This window comes from Pseudorca crassidens, chromosome 17 (assembly GCF_039906515.1).
Source record: "Pseudorca crassidens isolate mPseCra1 chromosome 17, mPseCra1.hap1, whole genome shotgun sequence".
Classification (NCBI taxonomy): Eukaryota; Metazoa; Chordata; class Mammalia; order Artiodactyla; family Delphinidae; genus Pseudorca; species Pseudorca crassidens.
In genome coordinates, this window is record NC_090312.1 from 81,111,626 (window position 1) to 81,134,270 (window position 22,645).

Below are 22,645 nucleotides of genomic sequence, written 5' to 3' on the forward strand. Positions count from 1 at the left end.
CATCCCCAAGGTATCTAGCTCCTTGGTCTCATCCAAAGCCAGCCATGGGCTGCGTGGGGTATCTGTCATGAAAGACGTTCTCAACGGAAAATTTAAAATGAAAAAAAATCCTGACGTGTTGAAAACGAACCATTCCATCAATTCTAATACATGCGTAAACACACTTGGGTTTTCTGTCCATTGGATAGGCTTTTCACGCATGGGATTGGTTTTCACGTGAGAATGGTTTATGCATTCTTTCTAAGCTTTACTTTTTTTTTTTTTTTTTTTTTCTGGAGTCTTGAGGAATATGTTTTCTCTCTCTTTGCTTTTATATTCCCGTGGGAATCACAGCTTTGCATCAAAAGAAATCACCTAAGCTATTTTGACAGGATCGGTGTGTGTGTGTGTGTGTGTTAGTGTGTGTGTACACGTGTGTATGACTCAGTATATTTTTATGCAAAGATCAGTTAACTCCATCCAAACACCCTACTGATCGGAGGCAACATTTCCCATAATAATAGTACCCTCAGGTGGATGTGCTGAAAGGCGGGGCAGGAGGGGTTGGTGGCAACAAGGGGTCCTACTGAGCTGGCCTGTTCCCTTCAGATGGAGCAGTAGGGTCTCTGGGCTGCTTTTTCCAAGGAGGCCAGCAGCAGGCTGTCAGCTGATGGAGGGCCAGACACGCATCCTGATGATGGTCAGACTGCGACCGGCACAGCTCGCTGCCCTACTCCAGGGCGGAGTTTCATTATCGCCGCGGCCCGGCTGTCACCCCTGGGTCTGGAGCTTGCGGCCCCTCCAAGCCCTCTTGCTTTACAGGGTGGTTTCGTACTCCAGCCGTTCCTGGATGAGAGCATCGTCTTTGTACTGCAGCCTCGGAGGCGACGGGGAACCTTCAAAGGCTAAAATGGCCTTTCGGAGGCTTCGGTCCAAGACGTGTCTCTCCCACGCTGGGTACCTATTCCTGAACAGGTCAATTTTAATGACAGATTCTTCAATCCGTGGTGGGCGAGAGGACGGGGTGGACGGGGCCGTGGGTCTCACCTGAAACACAGGCACGCACCCGTCCCGCTCTGCGAATTTCTGGTCGCGGTCGCCGGCCACGCTGCGGGTGTTGGAGAGGGACCGCAGGGCGCTCGTGGCCACTTCTGGAGACGGCGTGAAGGCAGCGGCGGGGTCCCCACAAGCACAACTTGGGGACCGCCCGAGTCTGGGTCCGTTGGGGTGAAAGAAGGCATAATACATCAGCATAAAAACAACGCCAGTCAAAAAGCTGCTGAATACCACACACAGCGCTGGGATGGCAAACGCGTCCGCGATCTGGGGAGCCTTGTAGAGGTACCAGAGGGCACTCAAGGCCGTGTTTTCCACAAGGATCACAAAATAGTAAATGAAGAGCCGGCAGCGTGTCCTGCCCTCCTTGACGTTGAACCAGCTGAAGATGTAGATGATCCCCACCACCATGTCGAACACGATCTCTTCCCATTTGGTGATACAGAACTCTGTCTCACAGTGGACGATCCAGAAGGTCATGACGCACCAGTGAAGGACGATGAAGATCCCAAAGTAGAGCTGGAAAACCGAGGCGAAGAGCGCGAAGGTGATGACCCTGGCCGCGATGGTGAAGAATTGCCAGCAGAACTGGAGGACCACGGCCATGTAGCTGATGGGCTTCTTGTCATCACGAGAGTCCCGGAGGGCCTTCTGGTAGGAGGCCAAGGCCCAAGCCAAGGACACGAGGGAGGCGGCCGCTGTGAAACCTGCAAAGGCAAGCAGGAAGACAGGCTGTCAAAAGCGAGATGCAGTGTCGTTCCTGGAAAGAAGCCACGTGGGGCTGGGGGCTCGGGGCAGGCTAGCTTCTACCACAGCAAAGCTCTTCATTTCTCTGAGTTTTAGCTGGACCAGACACTCAGAGGGGGGTCCTAGGATCTGTCCTCTAAGGGGCCCCAACTATATGGACAAGACATGAGGCTAATGGGAGTGCTCCTGGGGACCAGCACGGAGCCTGGGGCTGAAGATGGGACGGGTGTTAGCTTTCTGTGTATTCGGTGTAAAGAGACTAGGGAAGTCCTTTTGTCTGGCGGGAATATAACTGTGGATGGGAGGTAGACAGAACTTGGTTGCTATTTCATCTTTGCCACTCATGACCTGCATGACTTTGGACAATCATTTAAATTGGCGTCCTCATTCAGAAAGTGGATGATCTCCAGGGCTCCCTGTCAGCTTTGAGATTCTGTGATTGAAAGGGACAAATAATGACAGGAAACTTGAGGGGCTAGTTGGTTCACCTTTCTGCTTCTAAACAAGAATAAATGTAGTTCATTCACCAAAGAAAGTTAACTGCATCTTGAAAATAAGAAAAGGGGCCCATGGAATCTCCTTGGCCACGTTTCTTGTGATACCTGGTGTGCAGTCTGTCCTGATATGATCCGAGACTCTTCCTACAGCTTCCTTCCACTCAGAAGAAGAAATGTCTGCTCACCATCACGCACCTCTTATTCTTTCACAAATTAAATATTGCACAGAAATCACGTATCAACCGCTTTTCTTACTATGCAGTGAGCCCCATTTGGTGAGTATCCCCCCAAAAGTATGTTTCCAAATTAAAAAAATCATTCTTATCGCTCTCCTCCACTTTTGCTCCACCTGCTGTGTCTGAAACGTCACCTCTGTGGTCGTGGTGTGGACCAGGGCTCACCTGAAAACACACCACCTGCTTCAGGAGAGAGCTCTCTGGGGAGTTCCACTTTGTCACCGACACGTCAGGTCAGTCTGCATCGCAGCTGGTTTACTTAATAAGCCGTAACGAGGCTTACCAACGCTAACAAAGGTTCTGTGCATTTTTAAGTCCAGCTGGCTTTTCCTCACCAGATCTACTCCTAAACATAGTTCTCCCGCTATGGAATGGGGGTTGCCAACAACTTAGGATGGAGTTTGCGCTTTTCTTCTTATACTTTAATAGAGAAAAGCTGTTGTCTATGGTCCTTGAAGGATGAATTTCAAAAAATGACTTTTGTGGGAAAGAGCCACACTGATTGATAGAAAAAACATTCAACCTCGAAAACCATTTCTTACACATTCTCCTTGAGAAAGGTGAACTCCAAAAAACAATTATTGATAAAGAAAATATTTTCCAACAACGCGTCTCATGTCTGCTCCCAGTCAAGCCAGCAGAGCATCCCCATCCTACACTGGGCCTTCAGGTGTTTTTCCGGCCAGCAAAAGACCTTTCATTACTGCAACCCTCAGGCAGTGTAGGCAACATTCCTAGGTCCGTTAGCCACCAGTGCACAAAGGAGTTTGCGATAATATAACTTCTAGGCAGTGGAAGCACCAACATCTATTCTAAAGCACCTCCAAGAGTGAGAAGAGAGGGAAGGAGGAAAAGTTACAGAAAGAAGAAACAAGGTGAGAGGATGGGAGATAAGAGGTGATGGAATAATGATGCGAAGGACATACTTATTATCAGTTTCGTGTATAAGAACAAAGCATAGTGCCATTTGAATGTCAACACCCGTGTGTGGGACGCAGAAGCCCTCAGGAGCTCGCTCCTCATTGGCACCATTCGCGACGGGGCGGGTTGCTTCTTGCACAGACTGTGTTCTCCTTATGCATTTGAGCTGTGCACCTGGCCTGCTTCTCCGCCTGCACGCCCTCCGGGTTTCCACCCGCCCGCATCCTTCGGGACCGCGCGGAGCACAGCGCCACCTTCAGGAGGATGGCTGCATTGTTGGTCAGGCTCCAGCCAAGGAAGGAGCGAGCGACTCCATCGGGCAGTCAGATCAGGGTGCCAGTTATTGAAGGCTGTTATTCAAAGCAGTGAAAATAGTAAACAACAACAACAGACTTTACGTATACAGCATCCTAAAATTATCCGTTGTCAGATTTTACGAGAATTGGAAAATTAGCTTCATCCAAATTCCCCTGTAATCATCACCCCTTTTATTATTACGCCCTAAAATAGGAATTCAGCCTGCATCTGACACCCCATGAAATTGTTATGACAGTATTCTGGCAGTGGGAAAATGAAGATTTTCTATCAGCTTTGCTTTCTACGTATCTTACAATTTAAAAAGTCATTACCAATGGCAAATTCCGTGCCCATCGTAACCGTTCCCTTCGTGAATTATCTGTTTCACAAGAACTAGAATTTCCCTTGTTCATTTGATGGTGATTTTCTTTTTCGTCTGTTTAGCAATTAATTTGTATAAGACAAATATATGCCTGAACGGAAAATAGGGGCCATTTTAGAATTGCTCCTCATTACAAATTCACACCCACCATGAAACGCTTTAATTCTTTTGCTTTTTATGCAAATGACATCAGCTCAGTTGTTTCAAATGCCAACGTAGATGTCCTCCACAAGGCACTGTGTTATTATAGGGGTAGAATTCTCTAGAACTTCTGGGGCGCCGGGCTGGAACACGGAACTCTAAGCGCTCCTTTAGCTAACAACATATATTTTAACTTTTTATTTGAAAAGAATTGTAAACTTACAGAAAAATTGCAAGAATGAAAATAGTAATTGGACACATAGATCTTTGCCCAGATTGTCATTCGGCCTCATTGGCTTTATCACTGCCTTCTCTCTCTCTCTCTCTCTCTCTCTCAAACATTTGAAAGTATATTGCACACACCACAGCCGCTGTGTTCCAAATTTACAGGTTGAAATCCTACCCCCTAAAGGTGATGGTATTAGTAGGTGGGGCCTTTGGGAGGCCCTCACGAGCAGGAACCCTGGAGAGAACCCTAACTCTTCTGCCATGTAAGGATATCACGAAGAGTCTTCCACCCAGAAGAGAAGAGGGCTCTCACCAGAACGTTCTGGAACCCTGACTTCCGGCTTCCAGATTCCAGAACTGTGAACAAGATGTTTCTACTGTTTATAAGTCCGTGGTATTTTGTTCTAGCAGCTGGAAAGGACCAGCACAATGATTCTTTACCCTAAAATACACCAGTGTCTCTTTCCTACGAAGAGGGGTATTCTCTTAGATAACATTTATCGCCTTCAGTCCATTTAACATTGGTACAATTTTTCTTTTTAATCCACCATCAGTGTTCCATTTTCATCAATTGGCAAACAATGTCCATCACAGGATTTTCCCTCTGGCATAAGATTGAGTCTAGACCCAGGTATTGCATTTGCTTGTCTTATCCATTTAGTTTTCTTTAATCTGGAATGTTTGCACAGACTTTTTTTGCCTTTTATTATTTGGCATTTTTTGAAGAGTACAGTACCTAAAAAAGAAAGAAAGAGAGAGAGAGAAAGAAAAAGGAAAGAAAAAGAAAAAGGAAGGAAGAAAAGTGTTCCTCTGCCTCATTTTGGGTTTGTCTGTCTGTTTCCTCACAGTTATGCATTCTAAGCTGGAATACTACATAAGTGACACCGAACAATATTATTCCCATCACATCATTAAAATACTAAAATATAAAGATTCCTTCTGCAGTCCTGGGAGGTGTACAGTGGGTCTCATAGTATTTTCTTTCAAAACAATAAATAGCATATAGCTCATGAAAACTTCATTCTAAGGTAAAAACCAGCTCCAGGGGACTCCATGGGATCACACTATTTATTCAAACGTTAAAAAAGGTGATAAGACCTCAGAGCTTCCCTAGTGCAACAATCTCATTTTAAAGAAAAGAAACTGAGTCTTACTCTCTCTCAGGTGTTAAATGATTTATCGACCCTCCTTCCTCTCCCTAACTTGTCTCCAGTGGAAATTATGGAAGAGGTGTGGGCAAAAGTTCTATCATCTGCATTTAAACATTATCTCCTCTTGGAAATAATGGATAAAGGGATTAGGATGGGATATAAGACCCTTGAAATATTACAATCCCAGAGATCATTGTATGTTGAAACCTCTAAACTAGAAGGGGACTACTTCTGGCTCCTGAATGAAATTAGTTCTCTCCAGGAGTATGTTTTATATCAAGCACACCCCCGCCCCCATTCTCTTCCTTCAGATCACTTATCCCAGCTTATAGTTATGTTTTATTTTGTGCTTGTTTAATCATTGTGTTTCTTACTGGAGTGGACCTTTAGGGAAGGAAAAGTACCTGCTTATTTACTTTTCTGTCATTTTGTGCCTTGCATGGTACCTGGCATATATTATGACTTGGAAGGAAGAAAGAAAGAAAGAAAGAGAGAGAGAGAAAGAAAGAAGGAAAGGGGGGGAGGGAGGGAGGGAAGGAGGGAGGAAGGAAGGAAGGAAGAAAGGAAGGATTCTAAAGATAGAGTCAGAACCACAGATAGAATGAGACATTCAAAAACTGTGCACCATTCTTCATTGCTCTCCTGTTCTGCTTCTTTGCAATTTCAGTCTGAGCTGCAAATGCCAAAACACTGTGAAATGAAACCTGTCCTCCCGTTGTGTCGTTCGTGGCCTGAGTGTAAACAAGTGTTCCTGGAAAAAACCTAGAGAATGCTTTATAGGATTTATAGCCTAATTCCCTGGATGTAGGAGACTCAGGGAATTGAACCAAGTACTCTAATTCTTTGATTCTTCGACAAACAGAATGAGCCTGTCTCTTTCCTTCTCCCTAGGGAGGGCAGAACTGCCCTCCTGTAGCCCTTCCCCTGCTACAGGCCAGCCAACAGTTAGTCTCAGGGAAACACCTGGCCACTGGCCCATGTTCACAACGAATCTGCAGCTGGTGAGAAGGGCTCCTTTTTTTTTTAAAGAAATTATTATTGTGTAAAATTTCAAACATACATAATAGCAGAGAGAACAATAGAACAGGTATACACTTCATGCCGAATTAACTCTTAGGTCTGAGTTCTGAAATCCATCACGAGGGAAGCGTGAGGTTTGGCCGGCAGGGGGCGCCTCTCGACGGAGCGTTGGCTCGCGCCTTCCTGAATCTTCCTGATGCCCCTCTCCCTCTACTGCGAGACAGAAGAGCTGTGCTGGAAGCTGACTCGCCGATAGCTGATGTTTCTCGGCTCTTCCTGGGAAGCCTGAACTGGTAGCTCTCAGCGCGACTCCCTCTAGCTCAGCTGGTCCCCCAGCCACCTGCCAGCGCTCCCTTTCCCCCGAGACAGGAAATGCTGTGCTCTACCTTGAAAAGCCACATCTCTCCGGTTAATCCCTCCTCATCTTTCAGTTTCCAGTTTAAGCACCATTCCTCTGCTTAGGGAAGCCTGTCCCATTTCCTAATCTAAGTCCAGCTCCCCTGCTATAAGCGCGCACCACACCTTGTGCTCTGCACACGCACCTCAGCGTGCCAGCAGCATCTCTCTGCTTGGGTACCAATTTCCGAAAATAGCCCATTTGTCATCCAGTAGCTGCTCTCATATTGATTGCCTCCCAATCTGCCCACCATCTCGATCGCAAACTTATTTCCCTTCTTTCCACCCCATTTCTCCATCCTGTCAATTTCAACATGTTTTGGAGGAAATTTTAAGTATTTTCTCACCAATGGTTTGGGAACGGATGATTTACAACTTAACTCTCCTCGTTATGGAGGCGAGATTATCACATGACCATTCATAACGTATATAGTCTTTCATCACAAACAGGATAACTTTTTCCCCCTAAAGTACAGTCCCTGAACAAACAGACAAAATATTGAATTTTAGATGACCACATAATGTTGATTTCTTGCAGTCAAAACAAGTTATGGTTTCCTTTTTTTCCCCTTCTTCACTCAAGTCACAGAAGATAAAACCTACAGCTTTTGACTTTGAGTTCTGAGTTTCTCTTACCCAAAAGAAAGATATACACTCTAAAAAATAAATTAAAAAAGAAAGTTACAGTTCCGTTAGTGAGTAGGAGGCACATAATCAGAGACAAGGAGGGAGTGTTTGTGAGGTCCTTGCTTTTGTGCACAGGGATGAGCTAGGTACCTACAGCCTTTGTCCAATTTAAATTTCATGATGACAGTTTGAGGCAAGCACTGCTTTGCATTCAGGGAAACAGAGACCCAGAGTGAGGCTAAGTAACTTGCCCAAGCTGATGTGATTAGCCAGGAGGATAGACGTCTGAATTCATGGATTCCAAGCTCTGCACCATGACCACAGACTGGATGGGATCGGCAGCCACAGCAGGTGGGATGCGGTGTGGACAAGTGTATGAGGTGTAGAACTCTGGGCCGGTGGGACGGAGATGACCCCAGAATAGTGCCACCCTCAGGGGTCTGACCCCAAAGGCTTCCATCCAGCTGCTCCTTCAGACTCACCGTGACCACACTTATTCCCAGGCCAAGGGATCCCATTTGGGTTTCTTTGCAAAAAATGGATCAGAAGCACAAACACCTAGGAGGAAAATCAGGCTTTTCTTATCTTCGTATTTTCTGGACTAAACAGCCCTCCTAATTTTCCTGATTTTTTTTTTTTTTTTTTGACCACATCACACAGCTTGTGGGATCTCAGTTCCCTGACCAGGGATCGAACCCTGGCCCTCAGCAGTAAAAGCATGGAGTTCTAACCACTGGACCACCAGGGAATTTCATTTCCTGATTTTTTTTTTTTTTTTTTTTTACGGTACGCGGGCCTCTCATTGTCTCTCCCGTTGCGGAGCACAGGCTCCGGATGCGCAGGCTCAGCGGCCATGGCTCACGGGCCCAACTGCTCCGCGGCACGTGGGATCTTCCCCGACCGGGGCACGAACCCGCATCCCCTGCATTGGCAGGCGGACTCTCAACTACTGCGCCACCAGGGAAGCCCTCCTGAATTTTTATCTGTGGAAAAATGTTGCCCAATTCAAGAGTAGCTGGTCATGAAACCAGAAAGGTTTTCCATTTCTTCAGCATGTTTAGAGCTTGTCTCTTAGTTACAGAGATAAAAGCAGGAGATCCACTTGGCTGGACTCTTACTGAATTCACCTAGTTGAAAGAATGTAATAATTGAAAAAATGTAAAACCCCCTATGCTGTGATCTTTGTGGAGTGAGGTGAAGGGAAGGAAAGTAATACAAACTTCACTGGGTCTAAGATGTTCGAAATCTTCTTGCACTGAAACCATTTTATCTCTGTTTTAAACCTTGTAATAGTTGTGATTAAAAATATTTAAATGCTTTAATATGTTTAATTTTGGTAGGGATACGCACTCTTCTCGTAATCCATCCTGAGGATTTCAGCTTCTTTGCAAGGCAAATTTAAGGCTGCTAAGGAGTTGATAAGGGAAACACTGAATTGAAATTTTAAAAAGTATTTTAATAGGAAAGCAGTTGAAGAAAGTTGTTGGGAGAAGCAAAGTGTCTCTCCTCCTTAAGAAATGTGGAAAGTAATTGCCTTCTAATTGGAAGAAAAAAATCTTAGGTGATCTCACATAGCTTCAGCTCATCTTAATTTTTAAATTATTTTTAGATTAAAAGAAAAATCCCAAGAAGGCAAGCATTCTGTGTGTAGGAATTTGAAAACATCTAATAGTTCTTCTCTAGGAAAAAATTCTGTATTTAGGAGAAGGTGAGAAGTCACCATTCTTTGTACAGTATTACAAATTGCAAGGTTAAATTTATATTGAAAATAAAAAGATGATAGAAATGACTACTCAAAAGACATAAAATAAGTAACCCGAGATGCCCAGTAGAATTAAATTTTTCTTTAGAGTAAGTTTATTTTCCATACCATTTTTTTTTTTACTATCAATCACTCTATTTTTTTCTTATAGATTAAAAAAATATATTTATTTATTTATTTTAGTTTTGGCTGCTTTGAGTCTTCATTTCTGCGTGGGCTTTCTCTAGTTGCAGCAAGCGGGGTCTACTCTTCGTTGCGGTGCGCGGGCTTCTCATTGTGGTGGCTTCTCTTGTTGCGGAGCATGGGCTCTAGGCACGTGGCTTCAGTAGTTGTGGCTCATGGGCTCAGTAGTTGTGGCTCGTGGGCCCTAGAACACAGGCTCAGTAGTTGTGGCGCACGGGCTTAGCTGCTCCGTGGCATGTGGGATCTTCCCAGACCAGGGCGCGAACCTGTGTCCCCTTCACTGGCAGGCAGATTCTTAACCACTGTGCCGCCAGGGAAGCCCTCTATGTTTTTCTAGAAGTTTTCGTCTGTTGGATGGTAGGGGGTGTAGTGGGGCAAAATGAAGAGAAATGAAAATGCCAAAAACAGGGACAGAGACAGGCAGACAGCAGCTGTAACCTTCTCTCACCTGGCAAACAGGGACACGGATGGACAAGAGCAAAATTAAAATAATAATTTTAAAAAAGACCCGATGTGGTTGACTGCTCTGTGGTTGACTTTCCACATTGTTTAGCCCCTTTATTCCTCACAGCACCACTTCTTGAATGTAAGTATTTTGTCCATTTTACAGATGGGGAAACTGAGGCTCAGAGAGATGAAATATTCTTATCAAAGGGCGGCAAACTTTTTCTGTAAACATAAGAAATATTTGGGGTTTTGTAGGTCGTATGGCTCTCTGTCAGAAGAGTTCAACTTTGCCCTTGTAGGGAGAAAGCAGCTGTAGACAATACTTAAACGGAAGAAAAAGTAGGTGATGGGCTGCATTTGGTCCATGGGCCTTAGTTTCCCGAACCCTCAGCTGACCCATGGACACATTTTTAACAAGTAGCAGAGTTAGGACTTATACCCACATTTTTCTGACTTTAAACTCCCTAAACTCATTGAACCATTTTGGACCAATGATGAAACCTGGTAACTTTGGGAACACTTTTTGAGGTGGCTATAGTGTGATCGCTGTCTGGATTAAAGCCCAGAGGCCCTGTCACCATTCACCCAACCAAAGAAATGAAGCTACAGGAGTGCGCTGTTGCACGGTATCCTGTACGTAGGAAGACGTCTGGGCACGAACAGTCGACTGTAAAGTTATCTAATCAGGAGCACCAATGCCACACCTCAGTAAGCTTAATCATTTCCAGAAAAGCAGGTAGGCATCTGCAAAGTGAAAGGGCAAGATGGCCCCCGGGTTCAGGCGGTTCCCCACCTGTGGACAGACCAGCTCCTGCTACCATACCAGTGGAAGCGTCTGAGACAGAGTCTTTGGCTGTTTCTCTTCCCTTGTGTCCCAAGGGGCTTCTATAGTCTGCCATGCATGTAAATGTGATGGCCCGCATGCCACCAATCACCTGCTAGTGTCACCAGTATAGACAGTTACTGGCCTGTTTAGAAGGATCTGTGATTCAGGGCATCCCTGGGAGAGTGACAGAGTCTGGGTCCCCGGGGTTTAAAATCAAGTATTAATTCTAATGAAGGCTGCTGTCTACGCACCCACATTCAGAGTTATTCATGCTTAGAGAACTTGGAAGGGGGCCCAGAGGATACAAAATGGTGACACTAACCCAGGGTAAATAGAATTAACAAGAGTGAAGCACTCAGGGGCGGCAGGTGGCCGGTGTCGGGTGGGTGGCGAGGTCGGAACAGAGCCAAAGATGTGTTCTGGGAGGGCGGGGCGCCGGCATGTGATGCTCGCGGTGACCTGAGGAGGCGTAAATATTTGTGTCTCTGGACACGAGAGCCAAGAAGGTCTTTTCTGGTAGGAGAGTTGAGAATCTGCCTACATGGAAGAGAAGAAGGTGAAAAGAATGCTGCTGATGGAAGAGGGTCCAAAGCGGAGACCTGGGAGGACACACCAGCCGGCCTGTGTGTGGACACGTGTGTTTGGTGCCCTCGTCCAATGATAGGAGGATAACAGGGTTGCATCCTGAAGGCCCAGACCCAGGTCCTCCCCTGCTTCCCTCCTCTCTGTCCCTCCCTCCATGCTTTCCTCTGACAAACACTGACACCTATTAAGTGCCGATCGCTGAGGACACAAACGCAGGTCCCTAGAGGGACAGCACGTGGGCGTGGGAAAGAGACATACTCCAACGTGGTGAGCAGAGTGCAGAGGAGAGAAACAGACTGTACCCCGAGGGGAGACAGCCCAGCCAGGAGCCGAAGCTGAAGGTGTGGCCGAGGCTGGAGTGAGGGCGTTTGAGCAGCGGAGAGCTGGCCAGGGAAGCCAAGAGACCATGGACGTGACACGCCAGGCAGGAGGATGGGGGCCTTGCCTGGGAGCCAACGGCTCCTTCAGGAGCTTGGCGGTGAGGCGCGTGTGAGCCCTGAGTGGCTGGGAGACACCCCCGGCAGAGGTGGGGGGCTTGGCAACACATCCATGAAAATGGGGGGAAACTCTACCTACTGACCCTGAGCCTCTGCGCAAGTCACCCGATTACACCTGTTCTTCACAGGTTTGACTGAGGGTCCATGAACGTGTGCTCTTTAAAGTATTGGTGAGCAGAAAACTCTCTACAGAAATAGGATTAGCCTCTCCAAAGCCTAGCTTTCCTCTTAATTTTGCACCCTCTGCCCCCTCCCCAGGAGCTCTTTTATGTCTGGATTCTTACTGAAGGAGGTTGGCTTCAAGACAATAACAGGACAGAGAAAGAATAGAATAGCAGGTACAATTTATAGCGTAAAGACTTTTTCTCTTTACAGATACGAAAGCAATTCTTTTGACAGGATCCAGTTTCTAAAAGTCACTTGGAAATAGGAGGAAAAAATAGTTGGCATTATCTACATAGGTGGAATATGTACTTCATTTTATTTGGATTAAAAGCAGGTAAGATGGAAGCCACTCAGTTGAAGGAAGGAGCGGAGGTGGAGATACGGCGTCAGGGATGCAGGGAACTCTGAGGCAGGAACAGGTCTCCGTGGCCCCATCTTGAGAAACCCAGGTGATGGGGACAGTGTTGGTCACAGGATTTCCCTTAACTGTGTACAAGAAGCGAGGCTCCCTGCAGGAGGGCAGGGCGCGGCCTGGGGCCCTCCCGAGAACGCAGAGGGGGCGGTGCGTCGGGGGGAGCAGCTGCCCCCAGACCGCCTTGAGGCCCTCGGGAAGGACAACGGACTCTTCATTTATCTGCTTTCCATTGCTTCTTTCCGCTCGCTTCATTCCTCAATTTCTGGCGGAAATGGATGTCCTTTCAAATAAAAGCCCTTTTTACACCATGATGTAGCGTTCTCGAAGGATCCCCAACGTCGAATTGTGGGGCTCCTGCGGGCTTCAGGAAAGAGGCCTTTTGGGGGGTGAGGGCTGGAACCCCCGCTTCTGCTCTCATTTCCCGGCGCCCTGTCCTTTGGGTTGCCTGCGTTTTCACTCTGCAAGGAAGAAGCCGGCTTGCGCTCGGACCATTTAATAATGCAGCAGTAAATTGTGCCTTCCAGCCCCGCCAGGCCTTTCTGGGTGATTTACAAGAAATGACTCGATACCCCGAGGCCTGGGATTTGTAGCACTATCTGCTCTCACGGCGGGGCTGGCTCAGAGAAAGGCGACCCGCCGGGAAGGGGGTGGGCGGCGGCGCAGGGGCGCAGAGCCAGGGAGCGGGGCCTCGCAGCCGCCCCCCGCATCGCCCGGCGTCTCCGCGGTCCCGGCCCTCCGTGCTGGCCGGCGGTGGGACCCTCCGTGCTCTGTGAGCATCTAATGCTGCGCGAAGAGCGCCTGGGGGAGGGGAGGCACCGCGCTCCTGTCCCTGCGCAGCTCACATCGCCCGGCTCCGGAGTCAGGAGGGGGCGGAGGGAGGGTCTTGCCTCGGGCTTGCCGGGCCTGGAGCAAGTTGACGCCCCTCCTTTCCCACCTGCTGGGCCCCCTGCGTCAGGACCCCATCGGGCACAGCCTCCTACCTGGTCCTTCCCATCTCCATCGCCCACCCATAATCGGTGCTCATTTGTGGTTGAAGGGAACTGCCCACAAAAGGGCATCTGATCAGATCTCTCCACAGATGAAAACCCTTCAGGGGCTTCCGGCTGCCCTGCGCGTAACCAGGTATCAAGCCCTTCCAGGACCTGCCCTTTGAAGACCCTCCGGTTCTCTCCTGCTTCCCGCCCCGCCAGCCCCGTCCTCTGTCCTGCTGTGAAACGGCGCAGGACCCTATGGTCCTTACCCTCGTGTCCTCTGCTGGCCTTTTGTCTGTGGAAAAACGTAGGCCAAAGAATCGGATTAATCAGAGAAGTGAGAAAATGCAGAAGCAAAGGAAGACAGTCCAAGGAGACCAAATAATAATAGTTTAGTCATTGAGCATAGTCAAGGACCTGTAGTTCCTCCTTGAGGGCTATGGATAACATTCTGAGCTGTATCCTGGGAGCTGTCTTACAGAGACTGAAACCCTCACCAGGTGGAAGAAGGTAACTACATGATGACCAGGCTGTAGCAGCCGTGACACAAGCTGCCACAATTCCAAGAATTGGCCTCAGAGAAATGGGAACAAACCAGCGCTGGAACTGAAGATTACCTGTACCTAAGACAATCGAGATGACGTTGGTCAGACCACCGATGACCAATTTCAAGATGCCTGTCAGAGCTGCCTGTGCTGTTTCTGCGTGCCTCCCTCCGCCTATAAAAGCTTCTGCCCACTGATCGTCGGCATGGGGCGGGCGGAGTTGGCCTTTGGACAGGAGTCCCCCTCATTTGCCCACATCCAAAATAAAGCAAACTTACTTTCCAACGACCTTGCCTCTTCGTTGGCTTTTGAGTGGTGAGCAGCTGGACGCCACTTTTGGTTACACTTGGGCCTCTGTGTCCAGCCCACCTGGCAGACTCCTTCCTCCCTTCCTTCAGCGTCTACCACCGCAGGGGAACCGCCATGCTGCCCCCCTCCACCATGTAAGACACCGAGGGGGGAGCCTGTCTGCCCCTGGGCGCTGTGCTGTGGTTTAATCACACGGACAGACTAGACTCTTAATCTGAGGGCTGAGGCGAGGAATTGGGGAGAGTGGCTGTGAAGGCACTTTGTAAACTGTAAGGGTTTTACAAATATTAGGGTTGTCTCCAATGCTCAAAAAAGAAAATCCAAAGGAGAGAACCTCACAGTCTGGATATACCGAGGAACATTGTGAAATTTCTTTTAATACTTCTCTGGGTGTGAGCGATACCTTCTTGTCCAAAAGGTAGCCTATCAGACCTGTCAAGGATTATTCTGCTCTCAGATGAGAAAATGTCCAGCACTTTGGGAGATCTGAAAACTTGTGAAGGATACCCGGCTTCCAGGTCCTCTGTGCAGGGGTGCAGAGAACAGTCCAACCAACCCTTTCTAGTATAACCTTATTTCAGAAATAAGTGAGCCTTTCACCAGCTCAGGTAAGCCAGTTCCATGTGCACCTTACACGATTATAGCAAGGCTCCTCCCAACAACTACTTTTACGAATACGAGGGTCACCTTTTAGCTGACCTGTCCTATTTCGAGGTGCGCTCAATATTTTGAACCAGAAAACTGTTTGGGAAAAGCCACATTTACTTGAAATGACCTATGTCACTGCTAGTTTGGGATGATTATGGAGAGTTAACAACAAAATCACTAAAAAGGTATAGAAAAAGAAAGGATAAAAAGAAAGGAAAAGCGGGGGGAAAGGAGGCAAAAACTTTAACTCAAAGTAGAAATTATTCCTGGAAGTATGCGTTCACAGCTGAGTTTTGGCTTCGACAGGGTTGAAGACAAGCTACCCCAGAATATGACACCTTGGCAAACTGAATATTTCAGACTGAAAGAACTTGAGAAACAGCAGGTACAGAAAGGAGTTTCTGACCTTTTCCTGAAGCTGGTCATGAGATCCTCACGTGAGAGACACCCTCCCATCCCAAGAGGAAAGGAGCATCCTTATCTCCAAAGACGGAGGGACTCAGAGAGGAGGCAGAATGAACAGGCCGTGCTAAGTCTCCCGCAGTTTACTGCATACACATGGCTTATACCCCATTTGTCCTTTCACATTTTCCCATGACTTCCCCATCTTCATCAAACCCAGTATCAAAACACGCAGGTTTATCTGCTTCTTCATGTCTTCACACCCTTCATGAGGATGAAGGTTCATGTGTCACGTAAAACATTTATTAGATAAATGTGTAAGCTTTTCTCTCGTTAATCCGTCTATTGTTATAGGGGCCCCAGCCAAGAACTTAGAAGGGAGGAAGGAAAAGATATTTTTCAGGTCCTACAGCTCTTACAAATCAGCTTTTGAAAGCAACACAGTAAGTGGTTATGAAGATCGCTAATAGCAAGCGAGAACCAGCGTCAGGGGACAGGTGTCTAGTGAGAGGCTTGCAGACCTGCTCGGAATCTGTCTGAAACAGAAGGGAGGAGGGGCAGGGCTCCCGAAACTGTGCTAGATGACTAAGAAATGGTGACGAAACAAAAAGGTACAATCTCTCAACCTATATAACATGTGACATGTATGTGTGATTAAATTGAGTTAAATAGTATGAATAGACATTCAGCTATTTCATCTCCATCCCCCAAAGTTTATATATTTAAATTGGCTTCAAAGCTATTTTAGATCTTCTCCTTTCATTGACAAAATGGAGAACTGCTTTATACGATGAAGCACCTCAGAGGGCTTCCCTGGTGGCGCAGTGGTTGAGAGTCCGCCTGCCGATGCAGGGGACACGGGTTCGTGCCCCGGTCCGAGAAGATCCCACATGCCGCGGAGCGGCTGGGCCCGTGAGCCATTGGCCGCTGAGCATGCGCGTCCGGAGCCTGTGCTCCGCAACGGGAGAGGCCACAGCAGTGAGAGGCACCTCAGAATCAGGTAAATACACGAATCCCCAGTTCGGTCTGTAGCCTGAATTTGGAACACTTTTAGAGGCCCAGATAAATAAGTAGTAATGACCCCTTCATGATCACTTTTCACACTATCGTGCTGCTTTTGAGATTCCTTTGTACTTCACTCGTTCAATTCCACAGACACTTACGGGGGCCCTCCTAGCCTACCTTGGTTCTGCCCTAGGCTAAGGCTGAGAACCCCAGGGAGATCCTCGTCCACCTCTCTGCAATCTTTTGCATTTCTGACCCCTGTCTGGGCCTGGCCTTCCATCACGTTTCCCCCTCTGACTGCTCTGATGCCTGAGCCAGCCCCTTTGGAAAGCCTACCCTGCCCTCTCCCCACTGGCTAGAAGCTCCATTTCTGTGTCCCTTACCTCCTCGCATAATCTTGATTTCAATTTTCGAGCCGTTTATTAGCCTTCTCTTTTTGTGAGCTCCACGAAGGTAGGGACTGAGCCCTATTGATTGTTATACTCCCAGAGACTTGAAAAATGCCGAGCACACTTGATAATTACTAGATAAATAGCACTGAATTGAACTGAACTGAACTTGGATTTGCTCTAAATTGGGGTATTGTTAAGGATGCTGTTCTTGCCTGTAAGAAAGAGATACAAATGCCCTGGATCTGGGACCGTTTTTTAGTGTCCTGGGGCACAGACCATATGAAACACGAATCATCAAGATTCCAACGTGCATTCCTTCCTTGACCAAGACGTGTCCCTAATGGAACAGAAGTAAATTAAATGCATGCCATCACCACGTGCAAAGGTTTCTCAATTAGGATTTTGTATGCCAGCAAGCAGTTAAAGGACAGTCATTTCCCAAGGCAGAGACCTTTAAACGGAAGTGAGCAATTCCAGATGCAAGGTTCTCTCAAAATCTTCTAAAACTGACCAGAAGAAATTATTTGAAGGTTTCTAAAATACATAGAAGGGTGATTTTGATTGCATGAAGGATACTAAAGTCTGAGTTCTCAGCAGAAACTCTGGGATTATATGTGTCTTAGAATTTTTCAATTAGTACAACACCAGGAACTGTACAATTTGGAGATAGTGATATATAAGTGGTCCAAGAGTCATGACAATTACATGACCGCTCTGAAACAAATCTAGTTCAGTTTATTCAGAGTGATAAACTTGTAAAAAAGACTTGAAGCAGATAATTATAAAATAAACATAGCTAAGTAAATGATTAATAGAGAATAAGAAAAAAATAAGAGTGACACCACAACCCTAGGCTAATATTATTATTCTAATTGAACACTTCAATTTATGTCTGAGCTTCCAAGAAGCCAAAATAAAAAAATGAGTTAAATAATTAAATATTAATTAATTATAATATTAATATACAAATATATAATATGTAAATATTAATTAATAGTTAAATAATTCTCAGTGTTGGATAAAAGCAAGTAGTACTTATCATGGTAAAATATTCTAAAAGCGGTGAACCAGCAAAGTCACTGTACTCTTCATGGGCTAAGTGCTGGGTTCACACAGCCTATGGTTTCCATTACAAACTTTGCCAAAAATCTAAGACAGCTTATATATGCAGTAGGTCTGTTCTGCATGGACTTTTCCCCTCAGGAAAGGAGAAAGGGCAGAATGGCCTGAAGATATGAATCAAGCATGGCATGAAACCAGCTTTTATCAGAGATTAGTAGGGAAAAGGGATGTAAACCATGGACAGATAATGAAGCGGGGTGCATGTAATGTGGTCTCCACTTTGCAAAAAGGACGAGATTTTTAAATAAAATCGGTGTTCTCTGCAAGGTGGAAGTAGGGAGTTGGCCCTTCTAAGGCTTCAGCAAGGTGCTTGATGGGACACTGAGAGAAGGCAGACAAGAAAACACCACAGCTGCTGCTGAGGGTAGTGGTGGAATGAGGCCTTGCAGGATGGGCCTACTGCACGCTTGACACTCCGCCGTTCCTTCTGATTGAGGTCCTGAGTGGGGACACTTGCAACTGGTGTGTGATTTCCACTGTGAGCCCTTCAGGACCATATCTATTTGATCTCTAGGCAGCAGAGACCCCAGACTGACTCAGCAGTCCTTCCTCTGCATTACCCGCTTTCCTAAGCCCCTCTGGGATGCCCTGTGGTTCGACAGAGTTGCATCTGCATCTTATGCATTCATGGCAGGGGGAACACGAAAACTTTTATCAGGATACAGGCTGTGCTTTGGGAGGACAATTGAATTTTGCCCTTACGTTGTCCCAGGGCTATGAAAAGGGGCTACTGGTTTGTTGAAAGCAAACACCAGTTGTACAAATCCATATTTGATAGTGCACATCCCATATGACCAAATGTGATAGCCCCGGAAACAGTTGCTTAAAAAGTTTAAATATATATTTTGATATAAGAAGATTATTTAATGTGTGGTGGACATGGTCTGAATCGGAGCAGATTATTTCAAGTGTCTTTTTTAGCTTTGCTAAGATTTGTTTTTGAAGAAAAATCAGGTGCTGAACCACCAGAAAGAAGACCAATAAGGAACTAGAGGACTTGAACAATCAAGGTACCAACTGGACCTAACAAACATAAACATATAAACAGACATGTTCCGACATAAACAGAACACTCCACCCAATGACAGTAGAATACACATTTTTCTCTAGGGTGTGTGAAACATTCTCCAGGGTAGACTACATGTTAGGCCACAAAACAAGTCCTAGTAAATTAAAAAAGATTAAAATTATACAAAATATCTTTTCTGTTTACAAGGGGATGAAAGTAAAAATCAATAGTAGAAGGGAAACTAGAAAATTCATAAATATGTGAAAATTAAACAGTACAATGTGTCACAGAAGAAATCCTGAGGGAGATTAGAAAATATCTGGAGGCAAATGAAAAGAAAAACAAAGCATATCAAAAATCATGGAATGCGATGAAGAAGTGCAAAGAGAAAATTTATACCCGTAAATGCTTACACTGAAAAAGGAGAAAGATCTCAAAACAACAAGCTACCTTTACACCTTAAGGAACTAGGAAAAGAAGAACAAACTAAACCCAAAGGTAGCAGAAGAAAATAATAAAAATTAGCACAGAGGTAAATAAAATAGAGAATAGAAAAAAATAGGAAAAATATCAATGAAACCAAAAGCTGGTTCTTTGAAAAGATAAAAATAAGTTGACCAACCTTTAGCTGGACTGACTGAAAAAAAGAGAGAAACAAATTATTAATATTAGAAATGAAAGTGGGAACATTATTACTGATTTTATGGAACTAAAAAAGATTATAACAGACTACTATGAACAACTGTATGCCAACAAACTGAATAACCTAGATGAAATAGACCAATTCCTAGAAATGCACAGCCTACTAAGATTGAATCATGAAGAAACAGAATATCTGAATAGACCTATAAAACTATAAGGGGATTTAATCGGTAATCAGTAACCCCCCAACAACTCTCCCCACCCCCCACCCCCCCATCCCCCGCCTCCCCAGAGCTGATGGCTTCATTGGTGAAATACACCAAATACTAAAACAAAACAAAACAAAACAAAACCAGCAACCCTTCTCAAAGGCTTCCAAAAACTTGAAGAGGGGGAAATACTTCCCTTCATTCTATGAGGTCAGGTCAAGATTACCCTGATACTAAAGTCAAAGATACACCAAGAAAATTACACACCAATGTCCCTGATAAATACTGATGCAAAATGGCCCCAACAAAAGGCTAGAAAACTGAATTCAGCAGCGTATTAAAAGGATTATGTCACACAACCAAGTGGCATTTTTGTTTCTGGAATGCAAGGATGGTTTAATATATGAAAATCAGTCCATGTAATACACTACATTAATAGAATGAAGGAAAAGAAAACCCACATGATCATCTCACATGATTCAGAAAAGCATGTGGCAAAAGTCAGCACTCTTTCATGATTAAAAGAAACACTCAAAAACTAGGAATAGAAGGAAACTACCTCAACATAATGAAGGCCACATGTGAAAAGCCCACAGGTAACATCATACTCAATGGTGAAAGATAAACTTTTCCTCCAAGATCAGGAATAAAATAAGGATGCCTACTTTTGCCACTTCTATTCAACATAGGATTGGAAGTTCCAACCAGAGTGATGAGGCAAGAAAAAGAAAGAAAAGGCAACCAAACTGGATAGAGAAAAGTAAAACTATCTCTGTTCGCAGGTGACATATCATATGTGGAAAACCCTAAAGATCTCACACACACACAAAGAAACTGTTAGAACAAATACATTAATTGAACAAAGTTGGAGGATACAAATCAACATGTAAAAATCAGTCCCCTTTCTATGCACTAACAATGAACCACCTGAAAAGAGGAGGAGGGATGGGGAGTTATTGTTTCATGTGTACAGAGTTTCCATTTGGGAAGATGATAAAGTTCTAGGGATGGACAGTGGTGACGGTTGCACAGCAACGTGAATAGACTTAATACCACTGAACCATACACTTAAAAATGGTTAAGATGGTACCTTTCATGCTTTGTGTATTTTATCACAACAAAAACAATCAGGTGCTGTTCCTAGCTAAACTTAACCATTAAAGCAGACGTTGTACAGAATATCCTGAGTATTACACCTTGTCTGTTTCACTTAATTAGTTACCTGCCAGGAACCCAAAGTTATTTGGGTTTGAAACCCACGTAATTCCACCTTGATCTCTCCTATTTCTATCCTTTTGCTAGCACCTGCCCGTGGGGTGAATAGCTGTTCTTAGCTACCTGTGGGAACGTGTGGTAGAATGGCAAGAGGTTGGATTTGGGACCTCTGTTTAGACTTAGAATTGAACGCTAGCTCTGCCCTCATGAGCCCTAGGACACGTGGAGCTTCAGTTTTCTTATTTGTGAAATAGGGTTAATGACAGTAATTTCACAGGACTTTGAGAGGGTTAGATGACACTGTAAATACAAAAGCACCTAGTATGGGCCTGTGGGCACCAGAGGGTTCAGCAAATGCTGGCTTCCTTCTTCTTTTGCTTCCATGAGTGATGAGTCTTCCTGTGCAAGGGAATGATGCCCGTGCCACGCAATTTTCACACGTTAGTGGTGGGACAGGACAGGAAGAGTGGTTTTAGTGGTTTGCATAAGGGTGTCCTGTGGTTAGCTAAACTGTAAGGTCCTGGATGACAAGAACTGGCCGTCTTTGTCTTTCATCTATAGGTCTAACATGCTGCTTAATAAATGCTTAGAGAATAATGCGTGAATTTTGTCAGCGTGGCAAGATAAGCATCAAAATGACATTCACCTAGCTTTGATGACAGGGAGGGAAAAAATAGGTCATCTGGACCCTTAGGAATAGAATATGGCTTTCAGTGCTGCTGAAGATAAGACTTTAGGCTTGCAGAAATCTGGAGAAAAATTAAAGCTAGAAAGAAAAATAGAACTCAAGGATTAAGAACTTATTATTCATTTTTTCCTTCTTGCTGCAATGTTCTCATTTCTTTAAGTTTTTTGGCCCAATTTTCAGGAGCAGATGCTTTTCCCAGGACCTCTGACCAAATTGCTCCCCAACCTACCCCTCCTCCGTGGGCCACAGAGCCTTCTGGGGGTGACATTTTGGGCAGGAACAGCGTTTCTTCTTACCTCTACTCTCAAATTCTAGAGCAGTAGAGTGGAAGAAATGAAAGAAGAAAATGAATGCTATTGTATCTTTGACTCTATTATTTTTCTTCCCTCTTACTTTCAAGAGATCTGCATGCTCTGTTTCCTACAGAGATGAGGAAAGCACACCCAGGGACTGATAAACTCAAAACTGGAGGAAAGTCTCTGGGCTCCATCCCGAATTCCAGCTGTAGCCCAGACAAAAGAAAACAAACTCAGAAAGAAAAACCGTGGGCTAGAGACGGAGCAACAGCTGGATTTTAGCCGACCACTGTGTAAATACATAATTAGAGACCAAATTAGTGTTATTAGTGCAGGATGGCTCTCCCTGCCAAGCTGCTGCCATCAGTCACTTTAAATGCTCTCCCCATCATCTTTGCAAGTTTCCGCTTCTGGCCTGATTGGTCCCAGGGACCTTTCCACAATAGGCCACTGCAGAGGTGGAGAGTGAGCTCTCTCTGCTTGTTAACTGACTACCCTTCAGGAACACTTTTCAGGTTCTTAACCTGTAAATTTGCAAAGATAATACCAGAAAAGATAAGACGAAGCCCTCTGGAGCTGAAAAACTCTGCTCCCAGGGTCCCAAGGACTAACCGATGTGTGTCACAGGGTAGGC

At 45.5% G+C, this 22,645-nt stretch overlaps 1 protein-coding gene across 1 annotated transcript in view; it reads right to left on the reverse strand.

Annotated features, from left to right (window-relative positions):
• Nucleotides 1-246: 246 nt before the first annotated feature.
• XKR4 (XK related 4) overlaps nucleotides 247-22,645 on the reverse strand; it is a 321,357-nt gene continuing 298,958 nt past the window's right edge. Inside the window, exon 3 of the mRNA XM_067712325.1 lies at nucleotides 247-1,742. Coding sequence (XP_067568426.1) covers nucleotides 796-1,742 — 947 coding nt within the window. The 3' untranslated portion in view covers nucleotides 247-795. The remainder of the gene's footprint in view (nucleotides 1,743-22,645) is intronic.